Source organism: Gymnoscopelus microlampas, assembly GCF_963454915.1.
Source record: "Gymnoscopelus microlampas genome assembly, chromosome: 6".
Lineage (NCBI taxonomy): Eukaryota > Metazoa > Chordata > Actinopteri > Myctophiformes > Myctophidae > Gymnoscopelus > Gymnoscopelus microlampas.
Window position 1 is genome coordinate 4,299,404 of NC_139943.1, and position 15,022 is coordinate 4,314,425.

The following is a 15,022-nucleotide window of genomic DNA, read 5'->3' on the forward strand; positions in this document are numbered from 1 at the left end:
ACATTTACATTCTTATCCACAATGACTTACAAGTATAACCACAATGTAGAAATACTCTATTACAAGTTAAATACATGCAAAAGTATTGTGATTAAAAAATACTTACATTACTCATTATGCAGAATGGACTATTTAACTTTTTGTCACATTTGTCAAAATGTGTGAAAATCTTTCAAAAATAGCAGATCTACAAGATCACAACGCGATGCATTGCGACACGTTGTGAGCTTGTAGATTGTAGCTATTTTGGAAGAGCCAAAGTCTAAAATAGGGCTTGAATGGTTAATGTATGATTTGTATTGATAATGTTAATCTACAAAGTAACTAGTAAATAAAGCAGTTGGATAATTGTAATGGAGTAAAAAGTATAATATTTGCCTCTGAGATGTAATGGATTGTCACATTAATATGTATTTGGCTGCAGACCCCCATCTGAATAGATTTAGAGCCAGAGACCCCCATAAGAGGAGATTTGAGATTTAAAAAAATATTACACATTATTATTTTTAAATAGCAGATCTACAAGCTCACAACACATCACTGCGAACTTGTAGATCTGCTATTTCTGAATAGTGAGTATAAAATAGTGGTGATTGTTATTATTATTATTATTAATAATAAAGTAAAAGTATCTCTAAATTGTACTTAAGTAGAGTATTTGAGTAAATGTACTCAGTGAGTTTCCAGCCATGTCAGGAGCAGTGTTACATAGAATAGAGCAGAAAACCACTGAATGTGTTGTGATTCTCTGAGTCATAGTCATAGAGCCTGTGACCACCAGGTAACCTCATGTCTACTGTGTCTCCCTGCTCCATCTCTACTATCACTCCATTAGACATGTATTCATAACCACCATGATTATTCTGTCCAGAGTTAGCAATGAGTTGTTGATTATTTTTATGCATCCTGATCTGCATATACTCTGATGATCCCAGGGTAGCTGCAGTGAATCTGAAGTAATAAACTCCTTTCACTGGAGATCGAAAAAAACCTAGAACAAAGAGACACACACACACACACACACACACACACACACACACACACACACACACACACACACACACACACACACACACACACACACACACACACACACACACACACACACACACACACACACGCAATAACGCTTAAACGCAGTTAATTAAAACAATTTGATGACCAGCGGACCGGTAGGCGGCGGCTCCGGTAGGAGACACAGACCCTTCACATAATTAACTTCATCACTTAATGTAAAGCTCATTAACATAATTAACTTCATCACTTAATGTAAAGCTCATTAACATAATTGACTTCATCACTTAATGTAAAGCTCATTAACATAATTAACTTCATCACTTAACATAATTAACTTCATCACTTAATGTAAAGCTCATTAACATAATTAACTTCATCACTTAACATAATTAACTTCATCACTTAATGTAAAGCTCATTAACATAATTAACTTCATCACTTAATGTAAAGCTCATTAACATAATTAACTTCATCACTTAACATAATTAACTTCATCACTTAATGTAAAGCTCATTAACATAATTCACTTCATCACTTAATGTAAAGCTCATTAACATAATTCACGTCATCACTTAATGTAGCTCATTAACATAATTCACTTCATCACTTAATGTAAAGCTCATTAACATAATTAACTTCATTACTTAATGTAAAGCTAGTTAACATAATTCATGTCATCACTTAATGTAAAGCTCATTAACATAATTCACTTCATCACTTAATGTAAAGCTCATTAACATAATTCACTTCATCACTTAAAGGACGACTTCACCACTTTTCAACCTATCTTCATATAATAGGTCCTCACTAATGCTCATGATAAAATGATACAATTTTTTTCTATTTGGTCTGTGTCTCATAGGAGGGCTGTGGACAGTCCAGAAACCCGTCTACCAGTGACATCATCGTTAGGCATGATTTTTTTTTCCAAAAAGTTTTTTTTTTTCCCAGATTTTTATTAAGGCGAGAACAATGGGATATATTATTGCATTGCAACTTTCCAGGAATACAAAGCCTGCAGTTTCTATTAGCTTGTATTCCCCATCGATGATGTTCACTGGTAGACGGGTTTCTGAACTGTCTACAGCCCTCCTCTGAGACACAGACTGATTAGAAAAAAATCACACCCAGTGTGAAGTGGGCGGTGTGTGGTCATCACAACAAGTGACTCACTTTAAAAAAAGGATAAATGACTTTTTTGAAAGTCCATACTGCTATTCATAGGGCTGCACATGTGTCATGTGTTTCGCTAGCCAATCACAGTCCTGAATTTGCAAAGTCAGCCAATCACATTACAGTTAGTGGTGATGACACTAGCTGTAATGTGATTGGCTGACTTTGCAAAAGTATCGATTTGCATTAACAATGGAAGGGTTAGGGGGTATACAAATCTTTTGGTCGGTGTCCAAAACTCACTTATAGGGGGCGGCTACACCGCCCCAAAAAAATTTACCATTTTATCATGAGCATTTAGTGAGGACCTATTATATGAAGATATGTTGAAAAGTGGTGAAGTTGTCCTTTAATGTAAAGCTCATTAACATAATTCACTTCATCACTTAATGTAAAGCTCATTAACATAATTAACTTCATCACTTAATGTACAGCTCATTAACATAATTAACATAATCACCACCTACCTGTAGATGTATTGTAGGCGTTGCCGATGTTAGTGAAGACTCTCTTATAAACCAGAGTGGTTATAGAACTAAATGGTCCAACATATCCTTTAATACCCAACGCAGCAGAGAAGGCCACCTTTGGTTGGTCTGTCAACACAGGAGCATTATCACATTATTATATGATTATAAAAACATAGATTATACTATTATCACATTATTGATATTGTTAAAGCATATATTGTACTATTAATAATCACATGATGTGATAATAAAAGCATATATTATGCTATTAATTATGATACTATTAATATAATTATAAAGTTGTTGTCGGGCAGAAACCTCATATCTCCATATTTCAACTTTCTATGTTTTTTTATGACAAATTAATGCCCTACTTCATCATACAAGAGTGTTGCAAAAATAGTGAAAATAGCAGATCTACAAGCCCACAGTGTGTGGCAATGTGAGCTTGTAGATCTGGTATTTTCAGTATTCTAAATTATTTTAATAATAATAAAAAAGGAATGGTTTGGATACATTTACACCTGACAGTGACGATAAAAGCATATTTTACTATTTATTATCACTTTATTTATAATAATTATAAAGTCATTATATTATACTATTAATTATCACATTATATATTAACATATCGTTGTTGTCGGGTAGAAAAGCATCTCCATATTTAGACTTTTTATATATATTTTAAATGAATGCCTTACTTTATCATACAAGAGTGTCACACAAAAATAGTGAAAATATCTATAAGCTCTTTGTAGATCTGCTATTTTCACTATTTAGACACACTGTGAGCTTGTAGATCTGCTATTTTTGAATAGCTAACGTATAGATGGATAAAGTGGTTCAAATGATTGTGATGCTATAGAGCATTGGTTCTCAAAGTGGGGTCCAGGGACCCCCAGGGGGTCCCCAGCAAAATGAGTTAATATAGCGTCACAATCATTTTAACCACTTTAACAGATGTTAAAGTGGATCTACAAGCTCACTATGTGCTTGTAGATCTGCTATTTTTGAAAAATTCCCTGGCACAAAATATGTTTGAGAACCATTGCTATAGGGGGTCCCCAGCAATAGTAGATAGGTTTGCTTTTGCTGGGGACCCCCTTGAACCCCCTCAAGGACCCCTGGGGGTCCCCGGACCCCACTTTGAAAACCACTGATATATAGGTCTACGCCCATATACAGGTCCATTATGTGTGGACTTTTGTTGTTTGTGGACTTTTGTTTTACTTTTAGTAAATAAACATTCATTCAGTCTTATGCATAAATGAAGAACCGTTTGTCTAGAACCACCGATCACACCCATATGACCAGTGGTGGAAAAAGTACTCAAATGTTTTTCTTAAGTAAAAGTATCAATACTGCAATGTAGAAGTACTCTGTTACACATAAAAGTCTGAAATTCAAAATGTACTTGAGTAAAAGTAACAAAATGTACTTAAAGTACCAAAAGTAAAAGTACTAAAATGTTTGAAAATAGCAGATCTACACGCTCACAACGCGTCACAATGCGACGCATTGTGAGCTTGTAGATCAGCTCTTTTCAAATAGCCTAGGTAGAATACGGCTAAAGTGGTTAATATATGTTCTATAATGTAATATATTTATATATCTGCAAAGTAACAAGTAGGCTAACTAAAGTTTTCAATTAATTGTAGTGGAGTAAAAGTACAATATTTGCCTCTGAGATGTAGTGGAGTAGAAGTAAAAGAATACCTCAAAATGGTACAGTACAATACTGGAGTAAATGTACTTCAGTACTTAGTTACTTTACACTGGGTATGACCATATATGGGTGTACCCATATATGGGCATATAGTGATGACATCATGGATCTCCATATGGGCATAAAAAGGAACAGACAGACAGACAGACAGACAGACAGACAGACAGACAGACAGACAGACAGACAGACAGACAGACAGACAGACGGGTACAACAGGTATTACATAACCAGGTGGGAAATACATTTACAACTTTTATATTTGATAAACATACTTACTGGACAGTTCCGATACTTTGTCCTCGATGACAGTCATCCTCGTTTCTACAGCGGACAGCCGAGCATCATGAGCTGAAATCAATACAACATGAATATTAAATTAATACAATATGAATATTAAATCAATAAAACATTAACATTAAATCAATAAAACATTAACATTAAATCAATAAAACATTAACATTAAATCAATACAACATTAATAAAACAATAATATTAAATCAATTCAAAATTCATATCTAATCAATACAACATTAATATGAAAACAATACTACATTCATATTCAATCAAAAATGCTCCTACATGTGGATTATATGGATCAAACATACAGTAAATAACTTGATGAAAACATGATCAGATCAACTGAAGGAATTACAAGTAAAGTATGGCATTTTTCAACACTGTCCTCTCATACATGCATTGACTGAACAACATTCTGGTTTAATTACCTTCACTTTCTGTCTTCAAGTTCACCACCTGGTCTTCAGTGGTACTGAGTCTGGTCTGTATGCTCTGGACCTGGTCTTCAGTGGTACTGAGTCTGGTCTGTATGCTCTGGACCTGGTCTTCAGTGGTACTGAGTCTGGTCTGGATGCTCAGGACCTGGTCTTCAGTGGTACTGAGTCTGTGCTGGATGCTCTGGACCTGGTCTTCACTGGTACTGAGTCTGGTCTGGAGGAGTTCAACCTGGTCTTCAGTGGTACTGAGTCTGGTCTGGATGCTCTGGACCTGGTCTTCAGTGGTACTGAGTCTGTGCTGGATGCTCTGGATCTGGTCTTCACTGGTACTGAGTCTGGTCTGGAGGAGTTCAACCTGGTCTTCAGTGGTACTGAGTCTGGTCTGGAGGAGTTCAACCTGGTCTTCAGTGGTACTGAGTCTGGTCTGGATGCTCTGGATCTGGTCTTCACTGGTACTGAGTCTGGTCTGGAAGAGTTCAACCTGGTTCTGGCTGGCAGTCAATTCGGCAGCCATTTCTGGAAAACATATCACAGAGAAAGATTTTAAACACATTTCAGCCTTTACCTTTACACATTCTTCAAGCTCCATTTTTGGGACAACAAGCATGTTGCCTCTTGACCATTCTAACCAGCATTTTGTTTCAACATACCTTCCATCTCACGTTTGCTGATGGCCAACTCCACCCGAAGATCAGACACTAAGTCTCTCTGCTCCATGGCTTCTTCCTCTACGTTCTTCAGCATCTGTCGCTGTTCTACCACTGTGTTTCTCAGCCCCTGGACTTCTCCTTCGCTGGCTGTCACCTTGGCCTCCATGGTCTTCAGCTTCTCTCCCTGTACTACCACCATGTCCCTCAGTTCCTTCATTTCAGCCCATATGTTGGGTTCTAAGACGGTACCTGGTTCTACATTGTTGTCTCTCTCATTGAGCGCTCCTCTCTCCCCCTGAGCTCCAGCCTCAGAGAGACACAACAGTAGAACAAGCAAAGCCCCAGCACTCTTCATTCTGGAACAGAGTGACTGAATACTGTACGGTCCAGCACGTCTTTTATACTCTCCCTCCTCATAGACTAGCATTGGACACGGCATGGTGCCCAGTGGAAAGTTAATCTACAAGCTGGACCCTAAATAAAGTCAAGGTCTGAGAGCGCCAACATGTGGTCCACGATAAGAGCTGGCATGGCTGTACGCCCTGGCTCTGGAAAGAGCAGCTGTGAAGATATTCAAGGTAATCAGCTGTTGTTATTACAATAAACGGCGTGGGCTTGTTTTTCTGCTGTCATGTGAGGACACTGAGGTTAGAGTGTTCACTGACACGTTGTTCACATGAAGCAAATGATCACTTTATAATAGATTGATATTTATTCTAATGATCACTCAAAATGACACTAACATTTATTCTAATGATCACTTTAAAATACTTTGATATTCATTGAATAGACATGAAGTATAAATGTTTTCTGTTTTCTCTGTTTAAAGGTGCTTGTGTGTCAAGTCCAGCATTTATCTTAAATATGAGTTTACTATTTATTTATTGAGAGCCTTTGGCAGCTCTTTCCCCCCAGGTTTTGTGTTAATCATTTTAGGGTTGATCTTCTTTACATATCCTCCCATACGTCTATGGTGCATGCTGCAGTATGTCCTCTCCTTCTTTACATATCCTCCCAGTGTGTCTATGGAGCATGCTGCAGTATGGCATCTCCTTCTTTACATATCCTCCCAGTGTGTCTATGGTGCATGCTGCAGTATGTCCTCTCCTTCTTTACATATCCTCCCAGTGTGTCTATGGAGCATGCTGCAGCATGTCCTCTCCTTTTATCCTTGCTGTCGTATGGAAACCTCATGTTACTTTTCAGCATTCAAATTCAAATGTAACAAAAATTCAACAATAGCCGATCTACAAGCCTGAGCTTGTAGATCGGCTATTGTTGCTACGTTTGTGTGACACTGTATTATGATGACGAGGTAAGACATTAATTTATGAAACAAATAATAATGACAAATAAAAATATGGAGATAAGACAGTAAGGATATCCTTGGTTCTGGACATGATGTCATTCTGCACACATCAGTGAAAATATCAGATCTACAAGCTTCATTCATAACAGATCCACAAGTTGTGAGTGTTGTAAGATCAGTTATTTTGGGTGAAGATATTATGCAGGCAGACAGACAGACAGGCAGACAGACAGGCAAGCAGGAAGACAGACAGACAGACGAGCTCGCAGGAAGACAGAGAGGCAGACAGGCTCGCAGGAAGACAGACAGGCAGACAGGCTCGCAGGAAGACAGACAGACAAGCTTGCAGGAAGACAGACAGGCTCGCAGGACGACAGACAGACAGACAGACTCGCAGGAAGACAGATAGACAGACGGGCTCGCAGGAAGACAGACAGACAGACAGGCTCGCAGGAAGACAGACAGACAGACGGGCTCGCAGGAAGACAGACAGACAGACAGGCTCGCAGGAAGACAGACAGACAGACGGGCTCGCAGGATGACAGACAGACAGAGTCCTGCTATTTGACCGATGAATGACAAGTGACATTCAGGGGTATTATAGTTAAATTAAATAAAAGGTATTATAGTTAAATTAAAGGTATTATAGTTAAATTAAATTAAAGGTATTATAGTTAAATTAAAGGTATTATAGTTAAATTAAATTAAAGGTATTATAGTTAAATTAAAGGGATTATAGTTAAATTAAATTAAAGGTATTATAGTTAAATTAAAGGGATTATAGTTAAATTAAATTAAAGGTATTATAGTTAAATTAAAGGGATTATAGTTAAATTAAATAAAAGGTATTATAGTTAAATTAAAGGTATTATAGTTAAATTAAATTAAAGGTATTATAGTTAAATTAAAGGGATTATAGTTAAATTAAATTAAAGGTATTATAGTTAAATTAAAGGGATTATAGTTAAATTAAATAAAAGGTATTATAGTTAAATTAAAAATATTTATTCATAAAATATAAAAAAGGAGGGGAGGGCTTTAACCTCTTGAACCCTAGCTTCACTAGTCTGGAGAGAACATTCCGCAAAAATAGCAGATCTATAAGCTCACAGCGTGTCACATTACAACACCATGTGAGCTTGTAGATCTGCTGTATCTGTGCATCGTGCTCCAGAAGTCAAACCATCTGCAGGTCAATGATTGACACGTGTGTGTGTGTGTGTGTGTGTGTGTGTGTGTGTGTGTGTGTGTGTGTGTGTGTGTGTGTGTGTGTGTGTGTGTGTGTGTGTGTGTGTGTGTGTGTGTGTGAAGAGGGGGGGGCATGTCATTGCAGGCAACATTTTAAAATTCATTTTATTGTCTGTAATTTATTTCATAAAATTATTTTCCCAAAATATTCAATATAGCGAAAATCGCTATTTCTTTGTGTCACTTTGGAAAGTCGACAATACAGACACAAACACACACACACACACACACACACACACACACACACACACACACACACACACACACACACACACACACACACACACACTCACACTCACACTCACACACAGCTCATGAGGTTATGAGGTTAAATGTTCATATTCTATCAATCTCCATACAGTGTCTATAATATTTATATAATATGCATATTTAAACTTCTTACAATTGTTTTATTTGTAAATGAACGTCCTACTTTGTCATACTATAGTGTTATATAAAGATAGCATAGCAGATCTACAAGCTCACAATGTGTCACAATATCATGCGATGGGAGCTTGTAGATCTGCTATTTTTGCTACATAAAAAGAATACTTTTAACTTTAAGTGAAAGTGGTTTTGGACATACAAGGTTTCCACCTGACAGTGATTGAAAAGCTGAAATGATTTGACAATGTTGTGATGAAATTAATGAATATTTCATGTTTAATTCAAATATAACCTCTCTCCCTCCCTCCCTCCCGTGTGTGTGTGTACATGAGCAGCAGTGGAAAAGCTGTTTTTAGCTGAACTAATCTACGTATCAGTGTTTAAATATTAACATTTGTCTGTGTGTGTGTGTGTGTGTGTGTGTGTGTGTGTGTGTGTGTGTGTGTGTGTGTGTGTGTGTGTGTGTGTGTGTGTGTGTGTGTGTGTGTGTGTGTGTGTGTGTGAGAGAGACAGAGTGTGAGTGAGGACACGCAGTCCTTAAAGTTACTAAAAGTTTACTCAAAGGTTTATTTTATAAACATTACGTATGTATTTAAATTATTTCCTCTTCTGTACGTATAGAAAATGTAACTTTGTAACAAAATGTCTCTCTAAGAAGTTCAAGGCTTAATTTAAATCTAGAATATAATAAGTGTAAATATAATAATAATAATAATAATAATAATAATAATATCTAGCCTCACAAACATGCTAATTGAACCAACAGAAACAGAGAGGTAGTCTATTGTTATTTGTATCAATGTGAGAGCTCAGTGCATTGACAGACAGACAGACAGACAGACAGACAGACACATAACTCCACCTTTACAATAAATATAATAAATCTGTATTAATAAATGTCTACATATTGGTATAGATCTATAAGGTGTGCGTGCGTGCGTGCGTGCGTGCGTGCGTGCGTGCGTGCGTGCGTGCGTGCGTGCGTGTGTCACACTGAATGACTGCCTGACTTTAACAAGTATCCAAATACTATGAAGTCTTCTGTCAGTGGATTAAAGCACTGTTTCCCAAACACTGGCTCCAGACCCATTTGTGGGTCACTGACACATTTTTATGGGTCATGAGTAAATATCCCTTTATGTTTATGTTTCCTATATTCTGTTTTTTATTTATTATTTATTATTATCATTCCAAAACATCAATGAATAAATCAAAGACAAATCTAAGAAATGACATAAATTAGAAAACAAATGTTTAAGACGTAGTGAAAATAACAGATCCACAAGCTAGCTGGAAGACAGACAGACAGACAGACAGACAGACAGACAGACAGACAGACAGACAGGCTCGCAGGAAGACAGACAAACAGACGGGCTCGCAGGAAGACAGACAGACAGGCGGGCTCGCAGGAAGACAGACAGAGTCCTGCTATTTGACCTTTGTGGCTCTAAAATGGATAAGGATGAATGCCAAGTGACCATCATTTATTTTATACAATTATTTTTCCAAAAATATTCAATATAGTGAAAATCGCTATATCTTCATGTCACTTTGGAAAGTCGACAATACAGACACACACACACACACACACACACACACACACACACACACACACACACACACACACACACACACACACACACACACACACACACACACACACACACACACACACACACACACACACTCTCTCATGAGGTTATGAGGTTAAATGTTCATATTCCATCAATACAGTGTCTATAATATTTATATAATATGATAGATATAATATGATAGGTATCTAAAAATCTATTAATACATGTACACACATTTTCAATAATAAAGATTGGTTAAATATTATACTATACTATATATAAATATTAATACATCTATATTAATAAAATATGTCTCCATATTGTCAATAATAAAGATGGTTAAATATTATTGCTGTCGGACTCAAACCTTGTATATCTGCATATTTAAACTTCTTACAATTGTTTTATTTGTAAATGGGCGTCCTACTTTGTCATACTATAGTGTTATATAAAAATTGCAGAAACATAGCAGATCTACAAGATCACAATGTGTCACAATGCCATGTGATGAGAGCTTGTAGATCTGCTATTTTTGCTACATAAAAAGAATACTTTTAACTTTACGTGAAAGTGGTTTTGGACATACAGGTTTCCACCTGACAGTGATCGAAAAGCAGAAATTATTTGACAATGTTGTAATGAAATGAATAAATGCTTAATTAAAATATAACCTCTCTATCTCTCTCTATCCCCCCCTCTCTCTCTCTCTCTCCCCCCTGTGTGTGTGTGTGTGTGTGTGTGTGTGTGTGTGTGTGTGTGTGTGTGTGTGTGTGTGTGTGTGTGTGTGTGTGTGTGTGTGTGTGTGTGTGTGTGTGTGTGTGTGTGTGTGTGTGTGTGTGTGTGTGCGCGTGTGCATGAGCAGCAGTGCAAATATTAACATTTGTTCCTGTGTGTGTGTGTGTGTGTGTGTGTGTGTGTGTGTGTGTGTGTGTGTGTCCGTCCAGTGAGCTGAAGGAGCGCTTGAAGCCAGAGCTGTTGGAGTTGATTCGCCAGCAGAGACTCAACAGGCTGTGTCAGGGAACACTGTTCAGAAAGATAAGCAGTCGACGCAGACAGGGTGAGACACACACACACACACACACACACACACACACACACACACACACACACACACACACACACACACACACACACTACAATAATGAACAATAGAATTGAAAGAACAATATGTTTTCTATAAACTAAACAAAGCAAGACTGCTTTGAAAACAAATGAAAACTAAACGGAAATCATATTGAAAACTTCCAAACCTATAATGACGACGTTGGTGTGTTATTTTTTTGTATATGTTGAATGACAATAAAAAAACGATCTATCTATGTTTTGGTCTCCAGATAAGCTGTGGTACTGCAGGCTGTCTCTCAATCACAAAGTGCTTCACTACGGAGACGTGGACGAAGACGCAGACAGTCCACCAATAGAATCACTACAGGAGAAGAGTGAGTGGCATGGATACCATCAGCTCATGTATACTGTATACTCCACGGTCCCAAAAGAGCTGATCTACAAGCTGACAGCACGTCACATCGTGGCACGCTGTCAGCTTGTAGATCAGCTCTTTTGGGACGGAGGCTCACCATCGTGCTAACGTTCTGATAACTGATGTCTACATCATTGGTTCTCAAAGTGGGGTCCGGGGACCCCCAGGGGTACTTGAGGGGGTTCCAGGGGGTACCCAGCAAAATGTGTAAATATAGCATCAGAATAATTATGACCTTTTATACTTTGGCTATTCAAAAATAGCAGATAACAAGCTCATAGCGCGGCACCGAGTGCCGCGCTATGAGCTTGTAGATCTGCTATTTTTGAAAAATCTTGAAAATGTGTACAAATCTTTGAATGTATATATTTTTTAACGCAAATATTTGTAACTCAAATCTTTGCTTCTGGGGGTCCCTGGAACAAAAAATGTGGCGATGGGGGTCCGCGGCCAAATACATATCATTTTGGGGGTCCTTGACATGAAAAAGTTTGAGAAATGCTGGTCTACATGTCTACAATCTGACCCTGACTGCTGTACTCTCTGTTCTCTTCCTCTCATCTCCTCTACTCAATCCCATTTCTTCTTTCTTGTTTTCGTTCTTTCTTGTTTTCTTTCTTTCTTGTTTTCTTTCTTGTTTTCTGTTCAGTTCCTGTGGCAGACATCAAGGCGTTGTTAACAGGTAAAGACTGTGAAGGAGAGCAAAGGCAAACAGACCAAGGTGAGCAACAGTTCCACTCCCTCCCAGGCCTGGAATTTCGTCATTTTAGGGGCAAGGCCACTTGGCCTTTGGTGTTGTAATTTTTTGGAGGGCACAAAGGCCAAATGCCAGGGCAGGAAGGCCATCCAAAAAAAAAAGTGTTTAAGTCCCCGGAAATAATGCATTTAACTTGAAGGTTAAGGATGATTGTATTTTAATATATTATAAGAATTGTATAACTATCTGTGAAATATAACCCATTTATTTCACAAAATAATGTGTTGGCAAATGACCAAAGTTATATAGGTCTCAATATGTCACATTCAGCCCTGGACTTCACTGACTGAAGTAGGGGTCACATTAATCACATTAGATTCACAGAATAATTAGGGGTCTTCAACCTTTTCAGGCCAGGGACCCCCAAACTGATGCGGTGATGGAGCAGGGACCCCCTACCCTAGGGTAGGGGGTAGGCTACTATATATATATCATATATTTATGTATAAAATTGTGTTTTATATAAATAAACATGAAAAAATTGCCTGCTCCTACGCATAGGTTGTCCCAGTAGGTGTGCAAAAGGACCTTTCTCCACAAGTTATTTTCATTCAAATGAAATGTGATTGAACTTGCACTAATAATGACTTTAGTTGATTTTCTCTTTCTTTAAAATATAATATTTCTTAATTATTAATAATTACAGCTTGTAGATTGGCTATTATCATGATTTTAAATTGTTTTTAAATAATAATAAAAAAGGAATATACAAGATTTCCACCTGAAAGCCATAATATATAGCCAATATATGGTTCTGTATCAGTATATTAGTCCGTTTTTGCAGATTTCATTCTAATTGGCTACTATGCCTGCATACAGGGTTGAGCTGTAGGGGGTACGGGGGGGTACGGCGTACCCTTAGTTCTGACACTGTGGGAGCTGGGGGCGTGCGTGCACGCACCGTCAGCGGCGGTCTTTAACGCCTTAAAGTTTAAAAACAATAGCCTCTCAAGGTTCGCGCCGTCAGTGGCGAGCCGTTCTCAATAGCGTCTACCTGGCTGCTTTGCATAACATTAGGCTACTCGAGAAAAGACACAGAGTTGAATTGAATGTGTTACATTCCTCTCACAATGACAGACAACATCTCTGCACTGCAAGGTGTGAAGGGGATCGCTTAGCAGAGGACCCAGTTCTCTGAGACAAGACAAAGACAAGTTGTCTGATTATTTTAAGTAGGCCTACTTATGTGTGGGTGAGTCTATGTAAAGGGCTTTTATATAAAATTAAAAGGAAAATAAAATAATTAATTTGAAACAAAAATAAAAACAACAAATTAACAATGCAACAATACAACAAAATAATAATACATATGATTACATTAATAATCACATGTTGAATACAGTATTTCAACTAGCACTGAGCTGAGTGGCTATGTGCGCGCACGTGCGCGCGCGTGGCGTCATAAAATACAGTACCCTTAGTTCAAAAATCCACAGCTCACCACTGCCTGCATATGAATTTCATGGCCCTGGGTAGGTCACCCTGGCTTGGCGGAGATATGCCCTGTTGCGCACAAGCTCCGCACACTGCAGCAGCAGGTGAAAGCAATCACTTAAACGAGGGCTGTGTTGCGCACCAAAAAACTGACTAAAACCGTCACATTCTGCTGAAATAAACTTCCCAGTTAGAACATTGTTGACAAACGAACAGATATCATGGATGTGGTTTGCAAAAGGATTTATTTCTTGTCCATCAGAGCGGTGAGGTCACTCTTTTGTATGATATTGATAGCCTACACTTTTAATTTGTTTGCAGTTATTCTGTTGCTTGCTTTATATTAAGACTCATAATTTGGGGATTTTGCTGTATTTTATTAGATGTATTCATCTATATTTTGCTGTTGAAAAAAACATCGGGGCACATCGGTCTGTAGGACTACAGAATCCTCTCTCTCTCTCTCTCTCTCTCAGGCTATAGAAATCAAACCTATACCATTGATTAGTTCAGGCTGCGTTAGATTTATCTCCTGTTTGGCCCGGTAATGCTTTTGTGTCTATTACACTGTGTTGCGGGATTCCGAAGGTTCATAGGAGGCTTAAAATCAAACCTACCTACCCCTGTGCATGTTGTAGCTGCGCAGCTCAACCAAAGGGACTGGTGACTAAAAAAAACGTAGGCCTATTGACAAGAAAATCGCGCAGAGGAAAAACTGTGAAATCAGTTGCTGGGCGCAGCTGGGGCACCACGGCCACTGTGGCCGTGAAGGCATGTCATTATTCGAGGGGCACACGGCCAATGAGAGGGGCAACGACGGCCATGGCCGCCGTGAAATTCCTGCCCTGCTCCCTCCGTTCTCCATAGTCACACGGCAAGCTATGATGACTAATACTGACTATATTGACCATTTCGCTCAGACTAAAACTAAAACATTTCAGTTCACTAAAATATGAATAAAACTAAAAAACTAAACTAAATTCAAAAGACTATATGACTAAAACTACATCAACACATTTGCTGTGAACATGGACTCCCACCTAGAGCTCCAGTGCAGTTTGTA

At 38.1% G+C, this 15,022-nt stretch overlaps 2 protein-coding genes across 2 annotated transcripts in view; one reads left to right on the forward strand and one right to left on the reverse strand.

Annotated features, from left to right (window-relative positions):
* Window positions 1-603: 603 nt before the first annotated feature.
* The window catches only part of LOC311047414 (cerebellin-1-like), an 878,463-nt gene continuing 864,044 nt past the window's right edge, over window positions 604-15,022 (reverse strand). The window contains exons 5-6 of the mRNA XM_084060120.1: window positions 2,658-2,786; window positions 604-991 (exon numbers count right to left, since the gene is read on the reverse strand). Of these exons, the coding sequence (XP_083916246.1) occupies window positions 705-991; window positions 2,658-2,786 (416 nt within the window). The 3' untranslated portion in view covers window positions 604-704. The remainder of the gene's footprint in view (window positions 992-2,657; window positions 2,787-15,022) is intronic.
* Window positions 6,276-15,022, forward strand: part of LOC311047838 (engulfment and cell motility protein 2-like) — a gene marked incomplete at its 5' end in the record, with an annotated part of 69,326 nt that continues 60,579 nt past the window's right edge. Inside the window, 4 exons of the mRNA XM_084060789.1 lie at window positions 6,276-6,348; window positions 6,789-6,897; window positions 11,233-11,345; window positions 11,623-11,727. Coding sequence (XP_083916915.1) covers window positions 6,276-6,348; window positions 6,789-6,897; window positions 11,233-11,345; window positions 11,623-11,727 — 400 coding nt within the window. The remainder of the gene's footprint in view (window positions 6,349-6,788; window positions 6,898-11,232; window positions 11,346-11,622; window positions 11,728-15,022) is intronic.